This window comes from Hypanus sabinus, unplaced genomic scaffold (genome assembly GCF_030144855.1).
Source record: "Hypanus sabinus isolate sHypSab1 unplaced genomic scaffold, sHypSab1.hap1 scaffold_81, whole genome shotgun sequence".
Lineage (NCBI taxonomy): Eukaryota > Metazoa > Chordata > Chondrichthyes > Myliobatiformes > Dasyatidae > Hypanus > Hypanus sabinus.
This window is the reverse complement of record NW_026781662.1, coordinates 990,001-1,010,410: the sequence shown is the minus strand read 5'-3', so window position 1 is coordinate 1,010,410 and position 20,410 is coordinate 990,001. Positions and strand designations below refer to the sequence as shown.

The 20,410-nt window shown below is 54.8% G+C and overlaps 1 protein-coding gene and 1 long non-coding RNA gene across 4 annotated transcripts in view; one reads left to right on the top strand and one right to left on the bottom strand.

Moving 5' to 3' along the window:
* Window positions 1-15,672, top strand: part of LOC132390235 (NACHT, LRR and PYD domains-containing protein 3-like) — a 78,304-nt gene extending 62,632 nt beyond the window's left edge. For 2 of the 3 annotated variants that reach the window (XM_059962845.1, XM_059962844.1), the window contains exons 9-12: window positions 14,525-14,611; window positions 14,767-14,937; window positions 15,091-15,258; window positions 15,423-15,672. In XM_059962845.1, coding sequence (XP_059818828.1) covers window positions 14,525-14,611; window positions 14,767-14,937; window positions 15,091-15,258; window positions 15,423-15,510 — 514 coding nt within the window. In that variant the 3' untranslated portion in view covers window positions 15,511-15,672. The remainder of the gene's footprint in view (window positions 1-14,524; window positions 14,612-14,766; window positions 14,938-15,090; window positions 15,259-15,422) is intronic. The other variant, XM_059962846.1, reaches the window with a different exon arrangement.
* Window positions 1-17,737, bottom strand: part of LOC132390236 (uncharacterized) — a 62,011-nt gene extending 44,274 nt beyond the window's left edge. The window contains exon 1 of the long non-coding RNA XR_009510826.1: window positions 16,252-17,737. This is a non-coding gene — a long non-coding RNA (uncharacterized LOC132390236). The remainder of the gene's footprint in view (window positions 1-16,251) is intronic.
* Between the last annotated feature and the right edge of the window lie 2,673 nt (window positions 17,738-20,410).

The window sequence follows — 20,410 nt, the reverse complement described above, 5'->3', positions numbered from 1 at the left end:
TCTCTTCCACCTGTGGTATCTCTCTTCCCAATCCCCCTTCCTCCTGTGGGATCTCCCCTTCTCATCCTCTTTCTCCTGTGTGATCTCTCTTCCCCATTCGCCTTCCTCATGTGGGATCACTCTTCCCCATCCCCCTTCCACCTGTGGGATCTCTCTTCCCCATCCTCTTCCTCCTGTGTGATCTCTCTTCCCCATTCGCCTTCCTCATGTCGGATCACTCTTCCCCATCCCCCTTCCACCTGTGGGATCTCCCTTCCCCATCCTCTTCCTCCTGTGTGATCTCTCTTCCCCATCCCCCTTCCTCCTGTGGGATCTCTCTTCCCCATCCCCCTTCACCATGTGGTATCTCTCTTGCCCAGCCACGTTCCGCATTTGGGATCCCTCTTCCCTTTTCTCCTACCTCCTGTGGGTTGTCTCTTCCCCATTCCCTTCCTCCTGTGGGATATCTGATTCCCATCCTCTTCCTCCTGTGAGATCTCTCTTCCCCATCCCCCTTCCTCATGTGTGATCTCTCTTTCCCATTCGCCTTCCTCGTGTGGGATCTCTCTTCCCTATCCCCATTCCTCCCGTGGGATCTCCTTTCCCCAGCCCCTTTACTTCTGTGGGATCTCTCTTCCACATTGTCCTTCCTCCTGTGGGATCTCTCTTCCCCATTCCCCTGTGGGATCTCTCTTCCCCCGCCCCCTTCCTCCTGTGGGATCTCTCTTCGCCCGCCCCCTCCCTCCTGTGGGATCTCTCTTCCCCAACGCCTTCATCCTATGGGACCTCTTTTCTATATGCGCTTCCTGCTCTGGGACCTCTCTTCCCCATCCCTATTCCTCCTGTGGTATCTCTCTTTCCCATCCCCCTTCCTCCTGCTGGATCTCTCTTCCCCAGCCCCCTTCCTCCTGTGTGATCTCTCTTCCCCATCCTCTTCCTCCTGTGGGATCTCTTCCCCATCTCCTTACTTCTGTGGGAGCTCACTTCCCCATCCCCTACCTTCTGTGAGATTTCTCTTCCCAATCCCCCTTCCTCATGTGGGATCTCTCTTCCCCATCCACTTCCTCCTGCCGGAAATTTCTTCCCCATCCCCCTTCTTTCTGTGGGATCTATCTGCCGCATCCCTCTTCCTCCTGTGGTAACTCTCTTTCCCATCCCCCTTCCTCCTATGTGATCTCTCTTCCCAACTTGCTCCTGTGGGATCTCTTATCGCCTTCCCCCATCCTCCTGTGGGATCTCTCTTCCCCATCCCCCTGCCTCCTGTGGGATCTCTCTTCCCCATCCCCCTGCCTCCTGTGGGATCTCTTTTCCCCATCCCCCATCCTCCTGTGGGATCTCTTTTCCCCATCCCCCATCCTCCTGTGGGATCTCTCTTCCCCAATCCCCCGTCCTGTTGGATCTCTGTTCCCCATCCCCCATCCTCCTGTGGGATCTCTACTCCCCATCTCTCTTCCTCCTGCGGGATCTCTTTTCTCCATCCGCCTTGCTCCTATGGGAACTCTCTTTCTCATTCCCCTTCCTCCCGTAGGATCTCTCTTCCCCATCCCCCATCCCGCAGTGATGGGGGATCTGTACTCCCCATCTCTCTTCCTCCTGCGGGATCTCTTTTCTCCATCCGCCTTCCGCCTGTGGGATCTCACCTTCCCATTCCCATTCCTCCCGCAGGATCTCTCTGTCCTGTCCCCCTCCCTCCTGTGGGATCTGTCTTCCCAGTACCCCTTCCTCCTGTGGGATCTCTCTTCCCCAACGCCTTCATCCTATGGGACCTCTTTTCTATATGCGCTTCCTGCTCTGGGACCTCTCTTCCCCATCCCTCTTCCTCCTGTGGTATCTCTCTTTCCCATCCCCCTTCCTCCTGCTGGATCTCTCTTCCCCAGCCCCCATCCTCGTGTGATCTCCCTTTCCATCCGCCTTCCTCCTGTGGGATCTCTTTTCCCCACCCCCCATACTCCTGTGGGATCTCTTTTCCCCATCCCCCATCCTCCTCTGGGAACTCTCTTCCCCATCCCCCTTCCTCCTGTGGGATCTCTCTTCCCCATCCCCCTTCCTCCTGTGGGATCTCTTTTCCCCATCCCCCATCCTCCTGTGGGATCTCTTTTCCCCATCCCCCATCCTCCTGTGGGATCTCTCTTCCCCAATCCCCCGTCCTGTTGGATCTCTGTTCCCCATCCCCCATCCTCCTGTGGGATCTCTACTCCCCATCTCTGTTCCTCCTGCGGGATCTCTTTTCTCCATCCGCCTTGCTCCTATGGGAACTCTCTTTCTCATTCCCCTTCCTCCCGTAGGATCTCTCTTCCCCATCCCCCATCCCGCAGTGAGATCTCTCTTCCCCAGCCCGCTTCCTCCTGAGGGATCTCTCTTCTACATCCCCGTCCTTCTGTTGGATCTCTCTTCCCCATTCTCCTTCCTAATATGTGATCTCTCTTCCCCATTGCCTTCCTTCTATGGGACCTCTTCCCCATCCCCATTCCTCCTGTGAGATCTCCCTTCCCCATCCGCCTTCCTCCTGTGGGATCTCTCCATCCCATTCCCATTCCTCCCGCAGGATCTCTCTGTCCTGTCCCCCTCCCTCCTGTGGGATCTGTCTTCCCAGTACCCCTTCCTCCTGTGGGATCTCTCTTCCCCAACGCCTTCATCCTATGGGACCTCTTTTCTATATGCGTTTCCTGCTCTGGGACCTCTCTTCCCCATCCCCCTTCCTCCTATGTGATCTCTCTTCCCAACTTGCTCCTGTGGGATCTCTTATCGCCTTCCCCTTCTCCTGTAGGATCTCTCTCTTCCCCACCCCCCATCCTCCTGTGGGATCTCTTTTCCCCATCCCCCATCCTCCTGTGGGATCTCTCTTCCCCATCCCCCTTCCTCCTGTGGAATCTCTCTTCCCCATCCCCCAGTGGGATCTCTTTTCCCCATCCCCCATCCTCCTGTGGGATCTCTTTTCCCCATCCCCCATCCTCCTGTGGGATCTCTCTTCCCCAATCCCCCGTCCTGTTGGATCTCTGTTCCCCATCCCCCTACCTCCTCTGAGATTTCTCTTCCCAATCCCCCTTCCTCCTGTGGGAACTCTCTTCCCCATCCCCCTTCCTCCTGTGGGATCTCTCTTCCCCATCCCCCATCCTCCTGTGGGATCTCTCTTCCCCATCCCCCTTCCTCCTGTGGGATCTATTTTCCCCATCCCCCATCCTCCTGTGGGATCTCTTTTCCCCATCCCCCATCCTCTTGTGGGATCTCTCTTCCTCAATCCCCCGTCCAGTTGGATCTCTGTTCCCCATCCCCCATCCTCCTGTGGGATCTCTACTCCCCATCTCTCTTCCTCCTGCGGGATCTCTTTTCTCCATCCGCCTTGCTCCTATGGGAACTCTCTTTCTCATTTCCCTTCCTCCCGTAGGATCTCTCTTCCCCATCCCCCATCCCGCAGTGAGATCTCTCTTCCCCAGCCCGCTTCCTCCTGAGGGATCTCCCTTCTACATCCCCGTCCTTCTGTTGGATCTCTCTTCCCCATCCCCCTTCCTCCTGTGAGATCTCCCTTCCCCATCCGCCTTCCTCCTGTGGGATCTCTCCATCCCATTCCCATTCCTCCCGCAGGATCTCTCTGTCCTGTCCCCCTCCCTCCTGTCGGATCTGTCTTCCCAGTACCCCTTCCTCCTGTGGGATCTCTCTTCCCCAACGCCTTCATCCTATGGGACCTCTTTTCTATATGCGCTTCCTGCTCTGGGACCTCTCTTCCCCATCCCTCTTCCTCCTGTGGTATCTCTCTTTCCCATCCCCCTTCCTCCTGCTGGATCTCTCTTCCCCATCCTCTTCCTCCTGTGGGATCTCTTCCCCATCTCCTTACTTCTGTGGCAGCTCACTTCCCCATCCCCTACCTTCTGAGAGATTTCTCTTCCCAATCCCCCTTCCTCATGTGGGATCTCTCTTCCCCATCCACTTCCTCCTGCCGGAAATTTCTTCCCCATCCCCCTTCTCTCTGTGGGATCTATCTGCCGCATCCCTCTTCCTCCTGTGGTAACTCTCTTTCCCATCCCCCTTCCTCCTATGTGATCTCTCTTCCCAACTTGCTCCTGTGGGATCTCTTATCGCCTTCCCCTTCTCCTGTAGGATCTCTCTCTTCCCCACCCCCCATCCTCCTGTGGGATCTCTTTTCCCCATCCCCCATCCTCCTGTGGGATCTCTTTTCCCCATCCCCCATCCTCCTGTGGGATCTCTCTTCCCCATCCCCCTTCCTCCTGTGGGATCTCTCTTCCCCATCCCCCAGTGGGATCTCTCTTCCCCATCCCCCTTCCTCCTGTGGGATCTCTTTTCCCCATCCCCCATCCTCCTGTGGGATCTCTTTTCCCCATCCCCCATCCTCCTGTAGGATCTCTCTTCCCCAATCCCCCGTCCTGTTGGATCTCTGTTCCCCATCCCCCATCCTCCTGTGGGATCTCTACTCCACATCTCTCTTCCTCCTGCGGGATCTCTTTTCTCCATCCGCCTTGCTCCTATGGGAACTCTCTTTCTCATTCCCCTTCCTCCCGTAGGATCTCTCTTCCCCATCCCCCATCCCGCAGTGAGATCTCTCTTCCCCAGCCCGCTTCCTCCTGAGGGATCTCTCTTCTACATCCCCGTCCTTCTGTTGGATCTCTCTTCCCCATTCTCCTTCCTAATATGTGATCTCTCTTCCCCATTGCCTTCCTCCTATGGGACCTCTTCCCCATCCCCCTTCCTCCTGTGAGATCTCCCTTCCCCATCCGCCTTCCTCCTGTGGGATCTCTCCTTCCCATTCCCATTCCTCCCGCAGGATCTCTCTGTCCTGTCCCCCTCCCTCCTGTGGGATCTGTCTTCCCAGTACCCATTCCTCCTCTGGGATCTCTTTTCCGCATCCCACATCCACATGTCGGTTCTCTGTTCCCAATTCTCCTTCTTTCTGTCGGATCTCACTTCCCCATCCCCGTTCCTCCCGTGGGATATCTCTTCCCCATCCCCCTTCCACCTGTGGGATCTCTCTTCCCCATCTCTTTCACCCTGTGGGATCACTCTTCCACATCCCCTATCCTCATTTGGGAACTCTCTTCTCCATTCCCTTTCTCTTGTGGGATCTCCCTTCCCATCCGCCTTCTTCCTGTGGGATCCCTTTTCCCCATCCCACATCTTCCTGCGGGATCTCATTTCCTCATCCCCTCCCTCCTGTGGGATATCTCTTCCCCATCCCCCTTCCTCCTGTGGGATCTATTTTCCCCATCTCTCTTCCTCCTGCGGGATCTCTCTTCCCCATCTCTCTTCCTCCTGCGGGATCTCTCTTCCCCATCTCTTTCACCCTGTGGGATCACTCTTCCACATCCCCTATCCTCATTTGGGAACTCTCTTCTCCATTCCCTTTCTCTTGTGGGATCTCCCTTCCCATCCGCCTTCTTCCTGTGGGATCTCTTTTCCCCATCCCACATCTTCCTGCTGGATCTCATTTCCTCATCCCCTCCCTCCTGTGGGATATCTCTTCCCCATCCCCCTTCCTCCTGTGGGATCTATTTTCCCCATCTCTCTTCCTCCTGCGGGATCTCTCTTCCCCATCCCCCTTCCTCCTGTGGGAACTCTCTTCCCCATCCACTTCCTCCTGTGGGATCTCTCTTCCCCATCCACTTCCTCCTGCCGGAAATTTCTTCCCCATCCCCCGTCCTCCTGAGGGTTCTCGCTGTCCCATCCCTCTTCCTCCTGTCGGATTTCTCTTCCCCATCCCCCTTCCTCATGTGGGATCTCTTTTCCCCATCCCCCATCCTCCTGTGGGATCTCTCTTCCCCATCCCCCTTCCTCCTGTGGGATTTCTCTTCCCCATCCCCCTTCCTCATGTGGGATCTCTTTTCCCCATCCCCCATCCTCCTGTGGGATCTCTCTTCCCCAATCCCCCGTCCTGTTGGATCTCTGTTCCCCATCCCCCTACCTCCTCTGAGATTTCTCTTCCCAATCCCCCTTCCTCCTGTGGGAACTCTCTTCCCCATCCCCCTTCCTCCTGTGGGATCTCTCTTCCCCATCCCCCATCCTCCTGTGGGATCTCTCTTCCCCATCCCCCTTCCTCCTGTGGGATCTATTTTCCCCATCCCCCATCCTCCTGTGGGATCTCTTTTCCCCATCCCCCATCCTCTTGTGGGATCTCTCTTCCTCAATCCCCCGTCCAGTTGGATCTCTGTTCCCCATCCCCCATCCTCCTGTGGGATCTCTACTCCCCATCTCTCTTCCTCCTGCGGGATCTCTTTTCTCCATCCGCCTTGCTCCTATGGGAACTCTCTTTCTCATTTCCCTTCCTCCCGTAGGATCTCTCTTCCCCATCCCCCATCCCGCAGTGAGATCTCTCTTCCCCAGCCCGCTTCCTCCTGAGGGATCTCCCTTCTACATCCCCGTCCTTCTGTTGGATCTCTCTTCCCCATCCCCCTTCCTCCTGTGAGATCTCCCTTCCCCATCCGCCTTCCTCCTGTGGGATCTCTCCATCCCATTCCCATTCCTCCCGCAGGATCTCTCTGTCCTGTCCCCCTCCCTCCTGTGGGATCTGTCTTCCCAGTACCCCTTCCTCCTGTGGGATCTCTCTTCCCCAACGCCTTCATCCTATGGGACCTCTTTTCTATATGCGCTTCCTGCTCTGGGACCTCTCTTCCCCATCCCTCTTCCTCCTGTGGTATCTCTCTTTCCCATCCCCCTTCCTCCTGCTGGATCTCTCTTCCCCATCCTCTTCCTCCTGTGGGATCTCTTCCCCATCTCCTTACTTCTGTGGCAGCTCACTTCCCCATCCCCTACCTTCTGAGAGATTTCTCTTCCCAATCCCCCTTCCTCATGTGGGATCTCTCTTCCCCATCCACTTCCTCCTGCCGGAAATTTCTTCCCCATCCCCCTTCTCTCTGTGGGATCTATCTGCCGCATCCCTCTTCCTCCTGTGGTAACTCTCTTTCCCATCCCCCTTCCTCCTATGTGATCTCTCTTCCCAACTTGCTCCTGTGGGATCTCTTATCGCCTTCCCCTTCTCCTGTAGGATCTCTCTCTTCCCCACCCCCCATCCTCCTGTGGGATCTCTTTTCCCCATCCCCCATCCTCCTGTGGGATCTCTTTTCCCCATCCCCCATCCTCCTGTGGGATCTCTCTTCCCCATCCCCCTTCCTCCTGTGGGATCTCTCTTCCCCATCCCCCAGTGGGATCTCTCTTCCCCATCCCCCTTCCTCCTGTGGGATCTCTTTTCCCCATCCCCCATCCTCCTGTGGGATCTCTTTTCCCCATCCCCCATCCTCCTGTAGGATCTCTCTTCCCCAATCCCCCGTCCTGTTGGATCTCTGTTCCCCATCCCCCATCCTCCTGTGGGATCTCTACTCCACATCTCTCTTCCTCCTGCGGGATCTCTTTTCTCCATCCGCCTTGCTCCTATGGGAACTCTCTTTCTCATTCCCCTTCCTCCCGTAGGATCTCTCTTCCCCATCCCCCATCCCGCAGTGAGATCTCTCTTCCCCAGCCCGCTTCCTCCTGAGGGATCTCTCTTCTACATCCCCGTCCTTCTGTTGGATCTCTCTTCCCCATTCTCCTTCCTAATATGTGATCTCTCTTCCCCATTGCCTTCCTCCTATGGGACCTCTTCCCCATCCCCCTTCCTCCTGTGAGATCTCCCTTCCCCATCCGCCTTCCTCCTGTGGGATCTCTCCTTCCCATTCCCATTCCTCCCGCAGGATCTCTCTGTCCTGTCCCCCTCCCTCCTGTGGGATCTGTCTTCCCAGTACCCATTCCTCCTCTGGGATCTCTTTTCCGCATCCCACATCCACATGTCGGTTCTCTGTTCCCAATTCTCCTTCTTTCTGTCGGATCTCACTTCCCCATCCCCGTTCCTCCCGTGGGATATCTCTTCCCCATCCCCCTTCCACCTGTGGGATCTCTCTTCCCCATCTCTTTCACCCTGTGGGATCACTCTTCCACATCCCCTATCCTCATTTGGGAACTCTCTTCTCCATTCCCTTTCTCTTGTGGGATCTCCCTTCCCATCCGCCTTCTTCCTGTGGGATCCCTTTTCCCCATCCCACATCTTCCTGCGGGATCTCATTTCCTCATCCCCTCCCTCCTGTGGGATATCTCTTCCCCATCCCCCTTCCTCCTGTGGGATCTATTTTCCCCATCTCTCTTCCTCCTGCGGGATCTCTCTTCCCCATCTCTCTTCCTCCTGCGGGATCTCTCTTCCACATCCCCCTTCCTCCTGCGGGATCTCTCTTCCCCATCTCTTTCACCCTGTGGGATCACTCTTCCACATCCCCTATCCTCATTTGGGAACTCTCTTCTCCATTCCCTTTCTCTTGTGGGATCTCCCTTCCCATCCGCCTTCTTCCTGTGGGATCTCTTTTCCCCATCCCACATCTTCCTGCTGGATCTCATTTCCTCATCCCCTCCCTCCTGTGGGATATCTCTTCCCCATCCCCCTTCCTCCTGTGGGATCTATTTTCCCCATCTCTCTTCCTCCTGCGGGATCTCTCTTCCCCATCCCCCTTCCTCCTGTGGGAACTCTCTTCCCCATCCACTTCCTCCTGTGGGATCTCTCTTCCCCATCCACTTCCTCCTGCCGGAAATTTCTTCCCCATCCCCCGTCCTCCTGAGGGTTCTCGCTGTCCCATCCCTCTTCCTCCTGTGGGATTTCTCTTCCCCATCCCCCTTCCTCATGTGGGAACTCTCTGTCCCATCCCTCTTCCTCCTGTGGGATTTCTCTTCCCCATCCCCCTTCCTCATGTGGGAACTCTCTTCCCCATCCTCCTGTTGGATCTCTCTTCCTGAGTCTGCTTCCTCCTGTGGGATCTCTCTGCCGCATCCCTCTTCCTCCTGTGGTAACTCTCTGTCCCATCCCCCTTCCTCCGATGTGATCTCTCTTCCCCATCTCTTTCACCCTGTGGGATCACTCTTCCACATCCCCTTTCCTCATTTGGGAACTCTCTTCTCCATTCCCTTTCTCTTGTGGGATCTTCCTTCCCATCCGCCTTCTTCCTGTGGGATCTCTTTTCCCCATCCCACTTCTTCCTGCGGGATCTCATTTCCTCATCCCCTCCCTCCTGTGGGATCTCTTTTCCCCATCTCTCTTCCTCCTGCGGGATCTCTCTTCCCCATCTCTCTTCCTCCTGCGGGATCTCTCTTCCCCCATCTCTCTTCCTCCTCTGAGATTTATTTTCCCAATCCCCCTTCCTCATGTGGGAACTCTCTTCCCCATCCCCCTTCCTCCGATGTGATCTCTCTTCCCAACTTGCTCCTGTGGGTTCTCTCATCGCCTTTCCCTTCTCCTGTGGGATCTCTCTTGCTGATTCTGCTTCCGACTGGGATAGCTCTTCCCCATCCCCCTTCCTCCTGTGGGATCTCTCTTCCCCATCTCTTTCACCCTGTGGGATCACTCTTCCACATCCCCTTTCCTCATTTGGGAACTCTCTTCTCCATTCCCTTTCTCTTGTGGGATCTCCCTTCCCATCCGCCTCCCTCCTGTGGGATATCTCTTCCCCATCCCCCTTCCTCCTGTGGGATCTCTATTCCCCATCTCTCTTCCTCCTGCGGGATGTCTCTTCTCCATCCGCCTTTCTCCTATGGAAACTCTCTTTCTCATTCCCTCCCGTAGGATCCCTCTTCCCCATCCCCCAGTGAGATCTCTTTTCCCCAGCCCCCTACCTCTTGTGGGATCTCTCTTCCCCATCCCCTTCCTCCTCTGAGATTTCTCTTCCCAATCCCCCTTCCTCTTGTGGGATTTCTCTTCCCCACCCCCCTTCCTCCTGTTAGATCTCTCTTCCTGATTCTGCTTCTTACTGTGGGATATCTCTTCCCCATCCACTTCCTCCTGCCGGAAATTTCTTCCCCATCCCCCTTTACCCCTGAGGGATCTCTCTGCCGCATCCCTCTTCCTCCTGTGGTAACTCTCTGTCCCATCCCCCTTCCTCCAATGTGATCTCTCTTCCCAACTTGCTCCTGGGGTATCTCTCATCGCCTTCCCCTTCTCCTGTGAGATCTCTCTTCCCCATCCCCCTTCCTCCTCTGAGATTTCTCTTCCCAATCCCCCTTCCTCATGTGGGAACTCTCTTCCCCATCCCCTTCCTCCTGTTGGATCTCTCTTCCCCATCCCTCTTCCTCCTGTGGGATCTCTCTTCCTGATTCTGCTTCTTACTGTGGGATATCTCTTCCCCATCCACTTCCTCCTGCCGGAAATTTCTTCCCCATCCCCCTTTCTCCTGAAGGATCTCTCTGCCGCATCCCTCTTCCTTCTGTGGTAACTCTCTTTCCCATCCCCCTTCCTCCGATGTGATCTCTCTTCCCAGCTTGCTCCTGTGGGTTCTCTCATCGCCTTTCCCTTCTCCTGTGGGATCTCTCTTGCTGATTCCGCCTCTGACTGGGATATCTCTTCTCCATCCTCCTGTGGGATCTCTCTTCCCCATCCCTCTTCCTCCTGTGGGATCTCTCTGTCCCATCCCCCTTCCTCCAATGTGATCTCTCTTCCCAACTTGCTCCTGGGGTATCTCTCATCGCCTTCCCCTTCTCCTGTGAGATCTCTCTTCCCCATCCCCCTTCCTCCTCTGAGATTTCTCTTCCCAATCCCCCTTCCTCATGTGGGAACTCTCTTCCCCATCCCCTTCCTCCTGTTGGATCTCTCTTCCTGATTCTGCGTCCTTCTGTGGTAACTCTCTTTCCCATCCCCCTTCCTCCGATGTGATCTCTCTTCCCAGCTTGCTCCTGTGGGTTCTCTCATCGCCTTTCCCTTCTCCTGTGGGATCTCTCTTGCTGATTCCGCCTCTGACTGGGATATCTCTTCTCCATCCTCCTGTGGGATCTCTCTTCCCCATCACTCTTCCTCCTGTGGGATCTCTCTTCCACATCTCTTTCACCCTGTGGGATCACTCTTCCAAATCCCCTTTCCTCATTTGGGAACTCTCTTCTCCATTTCCTTTCTCTTGTGGGATCTCCCTTCCCATCCACCTTCCTCCTGTGGGATCTCTTTTCCCCATCCCACTTCTTCCTGTGGGATCTCATTTCCTCATCCCCTCTCTCGTGTGGGATCTCTTTTCCCCATTCCCCATCCTCCTGTGGGATCTCTCTTCCCCATCCCCCGTCCTGTTGGATCTCTCTTCCCCATCCCTCGTCCTCCTGTGGGATCTCTATTCCCCATCTCTCTTCCTCCTGCGGGATCTCTCTTCTCCATCCGCCTTGCTCCTATGGGAACTCTCTTTCTCATTCCCCTTCCTCCCGTAGGATCTCTCTTCCCCAGCCCCCGTCCTCCTGTGGGATCTCTATTCCCCAACCCCCTTCCTCCTGTGGGATCTATTTTCCCCATCTCTCTTCCTCCTGCGGGATCTTTCTTCCCCATCTCTCTTCCTCCTGCGGGATCTCTCTTCCCCATCTCTCTTCCTCCTCTGAGATTTATTTTCTCAATCCCCCTTCCTCATGTGGGAACTCTCTTCCTCATCCTCCTGTTGGATCTCTGTTCCTGATTCTGCTTCCTCCTGTGGGATCTCTCTGCCGCATCCCTCTTCCTCCTGTGGTAACTCTCTGTCCCATCCCCCTTCCTCCGATGTGATCTCTCTTCCCAACTTGCTCCTGTGGGTTCTCTCATCGCCTTCCCCTTCTCCTGTGAGATCTCTCTTCCCCATCCCCCTTCCTCCTCTGAGATTTCTCTTCCCAATCCCCCTTCCTCATGTGGGAACTCTCTTTCCCATCCCCCTTCCTCCAATGTGATCTCTCTTCCCAACTTGCTCCTGTGGGTTCTCTCATCGCCTTTCCCTTCTCCTGTGCGATCTCTCTTGCTGATTCCGCTTCCGACTGGGATATCTCTTCCCCATCCCCCTTCCTCCTGTGGGATCTCTCTTCCCCATCTCTTTCACCCTGTGGGATCACTCTTCCACATCCCCCTTCCTCCTGTGGGATCTCTCTTCCCCATCCCCTTCCTCCTGTGGGATCTCTCTTCCCCATCTCTTTCACCCTGTGGGATCACTCTTCCACATCCCCTTTCCTCATTTGGGAACTCTCTTCTCCATTCCCTTTCTCTTGTGGGATCTCCCTTCCCATCCGCCTCCCTCCTGTGGGATATCTCTTCCCCATCCCCCTTCCTCCTGTGGGATCTCTATTCCCCATCTCTCTTCCTCCTGCGGGATGTCTCTTCTCCATCCGCCTTTCTCCTATGGAAACTCTCTTTCTCATTCCCTCCCATAGGATCCCTCTTCCCCATCCCCCAGTGAGATCTCTTTTCCCCAGCCCCCTACCTCTTGTGGGATCTCTCTTCCCCATCCCCTTCCTCCTCTGAGATTTCTCTTCCCAATCCCCCTTCCTCTTGTGGGATTTCTCTTCCCCACCCCCCTTCCTCCTGTTAGATCTCTCTTCCTGATTCTGCTTCTTACTGTGGGATATCTCTTCCCCATCCACTTCCTCCTGCCGGAAATTTCTTCCCCATCCCCCTTTACCCCTGAGGGATCTCTCTGCCGCATCCCTCTTCCTCCTGTGGTAACTCTCTGTCCCATCCCCCTTCCTCCAATGTGATCTCTCTTCCCAACTTGCTCCTGGGGTATCTCTCATCGCCTTCCCCTTCTCCTGTGAGATCTCTCTTCCCCATCCCCCTTCCTCCTCTGAGATTTCTCTTCCCAATCCCCCTTCCTCATGTGGGAACTCTCTTCCCCATCCCCTTCCTCCTGTTGGATCTCTCTTCCCCATCCCTCTTCCTCCTGTGGGATCTCTCTTCCTGATTCTGCTTCTTACTGTGGGATATCTCTTCCCCATCCACTTCCTCCTGCCGGAAATTTCTTCCCCATCCCCCTTTCTCCTGAAGGATCTCTCTGCCGCATCCCTCTTCCTTCTGTGGTAACTCTCTTTCCCATCCCCCTTCCTCCGATGTGATCTCTCTTCCCAGCTTGCTCCTGTGGGTTCTCTCATCGCCTTTCCCTTCTCCTGTGGGATCTCTCTTGCTGATTCCGCCTCTGACTGGGATATCTCTTCTCCATCCTCCTGTGGGATCTCTCTTCCCCATCCCTCTTCCTCCTGTGGGATCTCTCTTCCACATCTCTTTCACCCTGTGGGATCACTCTTCCAAATCCCCTTTCCTCATTTGGGAACTCTCTTCTCCATTTCCTTTCTCTTGTGGGATCTCCCTTCCCATCCACCTTCCTCCTGTGGGATCTCTTTTCCCCATCCCACTTCTTCCTGTGGGATCTCATTTCCTCATCCCCTCTCTCGTGTGGGATCTCTTTTCCCCATTCCCCATCCTCCTGTGGGATCTCTCTTCCCCATCCCCCGTCCTGTTGGATCTCTCTTCCCCATCCCCTGTCCTCCTGTGGGATCTCTATTCGCCATCTCTCTTCCTCCTGCGCGATCTCTCTTCTCCATCCGCCTTGCTCCTATGGAAACTCTCTTTCTCATTCCCCTTCCTCCCGTAGGATCTCTCTTCCCCATCCCCCAGTGAGATCTCTCTTCCCCAGCCCCCTTCCTCCTGTGGGATCTCTCTTCCACATCCCCCATCCTCCTGTGGGATCTCTATTCCCCACCTCTTTCCTCCTGCGGGATCTCTCTTCTCCATCTGCCTTGCTCCTATGGGAACTCTCTTTCTCATTCCCCTTCCTCCCGTAGGATCTCTCTTCCCCATCCCCCAGTGAGATCTCTCTTCCCCAGCCCCCTTCCACATGTGGGATCTCCCTTCCCCATCCCCCTTCTTCCTGTGGGATCTCTCATCCCCAGCCCCCTTCCTCCTGAGGGATCTCTCTTCTACATCCCCATCCTCCTGTTGGATCTCTCTTCCCCATTCTCCTTCCTAATATGTGATCTCTCTTCCCCATCCGCCTTTCTCCTATGGGAACTCTCTTTCTAATTCCCCTTCCTCCTGTGGGATCCCTCTTCCCCCATCCCCCAATGAGATCTCTCTTCCCCAGCCCCCTTGCTCCTGTGGGATCCCTCTTCCCCCATCCCCCAATGAGATCTCTCTTCCCCAGCCCCCTTGCTCCTGTGGGATCTCTCTTCCCCATCCCCTTCCTCCTGTGGGATCTCTCTTCCCCATCCTCCTTCCTCCTGTGGGATCTCTCTTCCGAATCCCCCTTCCACCTGTGGGATCTCTCTTCCCAATCCCCCTTCCTCTTGTGGGATCTCTCTTCCCCATCCCCCTTCCTCCTGTTGGATCTCTCTTCCCCATCCCACTTTCTCCTGTGGGAACTCTTCCCCCATCCTTTTTCCTCTTGTGTGTTTCCATCCGTTCCCTCAGTTGGGGTCTCTTCCTCCATCTCCCATCGACATTTCCCGATTCACAGATCTTCCTCACTGTGGGGCTATATCACCTTCATCCCTGCCCCTTCTGACACTCTGTGGTCAGTAACCCTTCTCTAGCCAACTGAAAACGAGACAGAATATGTGGAGTTCACAGGGTCACAGCAACAGACTAAATGACTGACATTGGGTGAATACCGTGGAGCTGGGCAGTGAGGGACATTGACAGTGATGGGAACTCCGATCAGTGATTTACGGAAGAGTTTAATGTTTCCTGAAATATCCGCGTGAGAGAAATTCCCTCAGACCCACGGTTTGTATCACTTTGTTCACCAATTTCTCTGTTTGTGTTTAGACTCGAGGGGAATGACCTGGGAGATTCAGGAGTGAAACTGGTGTCTGCGGCTCTGAGGAACCCGGAGTGTAAAATACAGAAACTGTGGTAAGTACCAGACTGTGGGAGATTGTATTTACAGTCACTGGGTGTCTGACACTGAACATTAATGTGATCAGTAATAGTGTTACTGATAAACACTGGGGATTTGTACCGTCTCCTGTCTCTCTGTGTCCTTCACCCTCATTCTCTCTCATCTCCAGGCTGGGGGATGTCGGTCTCACAGATTCTGGTGCCGAGGATCTCGTCTCCGCTCTCAGTACAAACCCATCACTGATGGAGCTGGAGCTGAGTGGTAATAAACTGGGAGATTCAGGAGTGAAACTGTTGTCTGCGGCTCTGAGGAACCCGGAGTGTAAAATACAGAAACTGTGGTAAGTACCAGACTGTGGGAGATTGTGTTTAGTCACTGGGTGTCTGACACTGAACATTAATGTGATCAGTAATTGTGTTACTGATAAACACCGGGGATTTGTACCGTCTCCTGTCCCTCTGTGTCCTTCACCCTCACTCTCTCTCATCTCCAGGCTGGAGGATGTCGGTCTCACAGATTCTGGGGCCGAGGATCTCGTCTCCGCTCTCAGTACAAACCCATCACTGACTTGGCTGGACCTGGGATTAAACTCTCTGACAGACCGATCTGTCCCCGATCTCCGCCGCCTCATACTGACCCTCCCGAGTCTGGAGCTGATCTGGTGAGTGTTTGTGTTAATGTTCAATGTGATAAAATATCAGCGGATCTGCGGGTTTTCTGGTGATATTTGTCTGTGAGTGTTGTTGAAACATTAACCCCGGTCCCCTGTTACTGACACTGTTGTGTGATCAGTTTATTCCATCTTCATTCTCCCATCTGTTTCAGGCTGTGGGGGAATCGGTTCAGTGAGACCGGGAAGAATGAACTGAGACCTCTACAGGGAGTCAGACCCGGACTGGGAGTGATCGTGTGAACATCCCCGCCCGTGGAATGGAGCCGATTCCCCCCTCCCCTTTAACTACCCCTCCCCCTCCCCTTTAACTACCCCTCCCCTTTAACTACCCCTCCCCCTCCCCTTTAACAACCCCTACCCTCCCCTTTAACTACCCCTCACCCTCCCCTTTAACTCCCCCTCCCCTTTAACTACCCCTCCCCCTCCCCTTTAACTCACCCCTCCCCTCCCCTTTAACTACCCCTCCCCTTCCCCTTTAAATACCCCTCCCCCTCCCCTTTAATTACCCCTCCCCCTGTCCTTTAACTACCCCTCCCCCTCCCCTTTAACTACCCCTCCCTTAACTACCCCCCCTCCCCTTTAACTACCCCTCCCCCTATCCTTTAACTACCCCTCCCCCTCCCCTTTAACACTCCGCCCTCCCCTTTAACTACCCCTCCCCCTCCCCTTTAACTGCCCCTCCCCTTTAACTACCCCTCCCCCTCCCCTTTAACTACCCCTCCCTTAACTACCCCCCCTCCCCTTTAACTACCCCTCCCCCTCCCCTTTAACTGCCCCTCCCCTTTAACTACCCCTCCTCCCCTTTAACTACCCCTCCCCCTCCCCTTTAACTACCCCTCCCCCTCCCCTTTAACTACCCCTCACCCTCTCCTTTAACGACCCCTCCCCCTCCCCTTTAACTACCCCTCCCCCTCCCTTTTAACTACCCCTCACCCTCTCCTTTAACTACCCCTCCCCCTCCCCTTTAACTCCCGCCCTTACCTTTAATGGCCGCGCGCCGGGGCTGATTCCCAACGGTTTTAACGGAACTGGCCCCGGTCTCGAGCTCGGTGATCTCGGAAGCGCTCCCGCCGTGACGTATTTCCGCCCGCTGTCCGGCGGCGCCACTTCCGCCGGATGTGCGGGTCCGAGACTCTCCCGCGTGACACCCTGGGGAATTACCCGGACGGGAGGAGCCCGGGGGGCCGGGGCTCAGTCTGGGACACCGGTGTCCCGGGAGAGAATCCTTTTGCCCCCTCTGCTGAGGACGGGGCATTCGGCTGTCTGGCCGATATAATGGTGTTAAATTGACAAATACCTCGGCAATGACCTTGGATCCGCAGCGATCCCGGACACGGCCCCGGAGTGTGATTGGATGCAGAGTGACGGGGAGGAACGGGACTGATTAATCTACCGGTCAGTTAATTGTGAGTGACTGTGAGTGAGGACGGTGCATTCGGCTGTCTGGCCGATATAATGGTGTTAAATTGACAAATACCTCGGCAATGACCTTGGATCCGCAGCGATCCCGGACACGGCCCTGGAGTGTGATTGGATGCAGAGTGACGGTGAGGAACGGGACTGATTAATCTACCGGTCACCCGTTGTCGCCGGTCAGTTAATTGTGTGTGACTGTGAGTGAGTCGGGAACAGTGTGGCGACCCACTTTCTGCGCAGGCGCGCCGGCTCACAAATACCCAGAGAGTAAATGCCAGCACCAGGAAGTTTGAATAAACTAGTCTGGAACAGATTTACCGACTGAGTGTCGTTGTCTCTAACTCTGTATGTAGTACATCGCTACAGCAGCTTATTTACTCTCGCAAGTCAGCTGCACACATACTGTTTAATTTCCATTTATCATGAAATCAATAAACCGCTGTAACTTCCTGCCTTGGTGTCTGACTTGAGTTTGTTTGAGGTTTCTGCTGCCCCCCGCACCCTGTGCACTGCAACAGTGGGTCGGAGCTCCTCACACTGACACAGTAGTGTCTCAGCTCCAGGCTGAGGGAGGTCAGACTGGCAGAGCCGGGTGCCCAGGATCTCGTCCAAAATTAACCCCGTTCATGGCTAACTAAACCCTCCTGTACCACGCAGACAGTTATTATCCTCCAGAATATCAGACGTGAGTCGCTGAGGTCCCGAATACCAGACGGATGGAGGAGGGAATACCGGCGTGAAACACAGAGTGATTCTCCCTCCACACCGTCCCATCACACACTCCCGTGGTCAGACACAGTGTGAATCTCCCTCCACACCGTACCAACACACTCTCACGGGTCAGACACAGACTGATTATTCCTCTACACGGTCCCATCACACACTCCCGGGGTCAGACACAGACTGAATCTCCCTCCACACCGTCCCATCACACAGTCCCGGGGTCAGACACAGAGGGAATCTCCCTCCACTCCGTCCAATCACACACTCCCGGGGTCAGACACAGAGGGAATCTCCCTCCACACCGTCCCATCACACACTACCGGGGTCAGACACAGAGTGAATCTCCCTCCACACCGTCCAATCACACACTCCCGGGGTCAGACACAGAGTGAATCTCCCTCCACTCCGTCCCCTCACACACTCCCGGGGTCAGACACAGAGGGAATCTCCCTCCACACCGTCCCATCACTCACTCCCGGGGTCAGACACAGAGTGATTCTCCCTCCACACCGTCCCATCACACACTCCCGTGGTCAGACACAGTGTGAATCTCCCTCCACACCGTACCAACACACTCTCACGGGTCAGACACAGACTGATTATTCCTCTACACGGTCCCATCACACACTCCCGGGGTCAGACACAGACTGAATCTCCCTCCACACCGTCCCATCACACAGTCCCGGGGTCAGACACAGAGGGAATCTCCCTCCACTCCGTCCAATCACACACTCCCGGGGTCAGACACAGAGGGAATCTCCCTCCACACCGTCCCATCACACACTACCGGGGTCAGACACAGAGTGAATCTCCCTCCACACCGTCCAATCACACACTCCCGGGGTCAGACACAGAGTGAATCTCCCTCCACTCCGTCCCCTCACACACTCCCGGGGTCAGACACAGAGGGAATCTCCCTCCACACCGTCCCATCAAACACTCCCGGGGTCAGACACAGAGTGAATCCCTCTCCGCACCGTCCCATCACACACTCCCGGGGTCAGACACAGAGTGAATCCCTCTCCGCACCGTCCCATCACACACTCCCGGGGTCAGACACAGAGTGAATCTCCCTCCACACCGTCCCATCACACACTCTCGGGGACAGACACAGAGTGAATCTCCCTCCACACCGTCCCATCACACACTCCCGGGGTCAGACACAGAGTGAATCTCCCTCCACACCGTCCCATCACACACTCCCGGGGTCAGACACAGAGTGAATCTCCCTCCACACCGTCCCATCACACACTCCCGGGGTCAGACACAGAGTGAATCTCCCTCCACACCGTCCCATCACACACTCCCGGGGTCAGACACAGGGGGAATCTCCCTCCACTCCGTCCCATCACACACTCCCGGGGTCAGAATGTGACTGACGTCATAATCAGAATAATTGCCTCAGTGGAATTGCTCTCTGTTGCTTATAACTCTGTAAAACCGATCACCGGTCAATATGAGCAGTTGGAGCGTTCCGGACAACTGAACGCTGCTTCTGACGGAATATATAGGCAGCGATTTACTACAACCCGAGCATTTTCTATCCTGCAATTGTAGCGATCGGTGTCCCTGGTTAGATGCTGGAGTTGGTCACTAAATATATGGTGCCGTCGTCCTGCTTTTTGTTTCGCTGCGCTGTTCGGAATTTTATCAGCACGAATGCTACCCTCAGTTTCGGTGTCCTTATTTTTCCGATACGGTGATTTTTTTTCTCTTTTGTCAAATACGTTGTTGCCGATATGGCCACAGCTTCATAGACTGATCTTGCTCGGCTTTCTGAAGCGACAGTGGTCGCTTTTTCCAGATCGGCAGCTTTTTTCAAATGACCTCCCAGTCGAAAATCGACACGTAGGTCAGTTCTTGCATTATCACTAAATTGTAACTTGTGCTTTGGACCTCATTAATTTCACTTTAATTTAACCCTTCCGCTGTTTCATCTCTGATAATTGAAATGGTGTTAATTATGAAATGATCTACCGTTCAGCGGTACGTGCGTCGTGGTAATCAGATGCCCCGCACCAAACTGTCGGAAGGTCGGCAACTCCGGTACGTTGCTGTCCCTCCAGCCGGGGTGCACCGATGAAGCCGGGACATTATGGATTTCCGTTTTTATTTATTTCCAAAAAGAAACTCTGCCCTGCTATATCGAGAGATACCGGCCACATGACAGATGCACTGCCACCTGGCTGTTCGGAGGACACACCACATGCCAATCAACATTTGGTGCACTGCCACCTGGCGGGTCGGAGGACACACCACATGCCCATCAACATTTGCTGCACTGCCACCTGGCGGTTCGGAGGACACACCACATGCCAATCAACATTTGGTGCACTGCCACCTGGCGGGTCGGAGGACACACCACATGCCAATCAACACTTGGTGCACTGCCACCTGGCTGTGCGGAGGACACACCACATGCCAATCAACATTTGGTGCACTGCCTCCTGGCTGTTCGGAGGACACACCACATGCCAATCAACATTTGGTGCACTGCCACCTGGCGGGTCGGAGGACACACCACATGCCCATCAACATTTGGTCCCTCCCAACTAATCAATGCACACCTAAATTATTGGTCACCTTAATGGGATTATCTCGCCCAGCCCCATGCTATACAAGGTGAGACTTGTCCTTGGCTCGCCCTCTCTTACAGACCACCTCATTGAAGGTAAGTGCATTGATTTATGTTTGGGAAGGTCTATCGTTTGTCCTGGTAAGGGAGCCGCGGCTATCCAAGGTCAAGGGGGATAGCTGTCGTACTGTTTTTCCCTTGTTCTTTGTGTAACCGTACCCTGTCCCCACACCACTTCCTGTGTATTGTAGTTGCTTGTCTTGACCCGACTTCCCCTTGTAAATAAATCCCTTATTATTAAAACTGTGTGTGTCCAGGCCTCTACTGTTGAGACTCAAAGAACCAGTTATTTTCCATCACAACCCCTGCATAGCGTTGGAAGAATGGTGGGTATTCAGACAGTTGCAACTAAAGTTAATTCTGTGT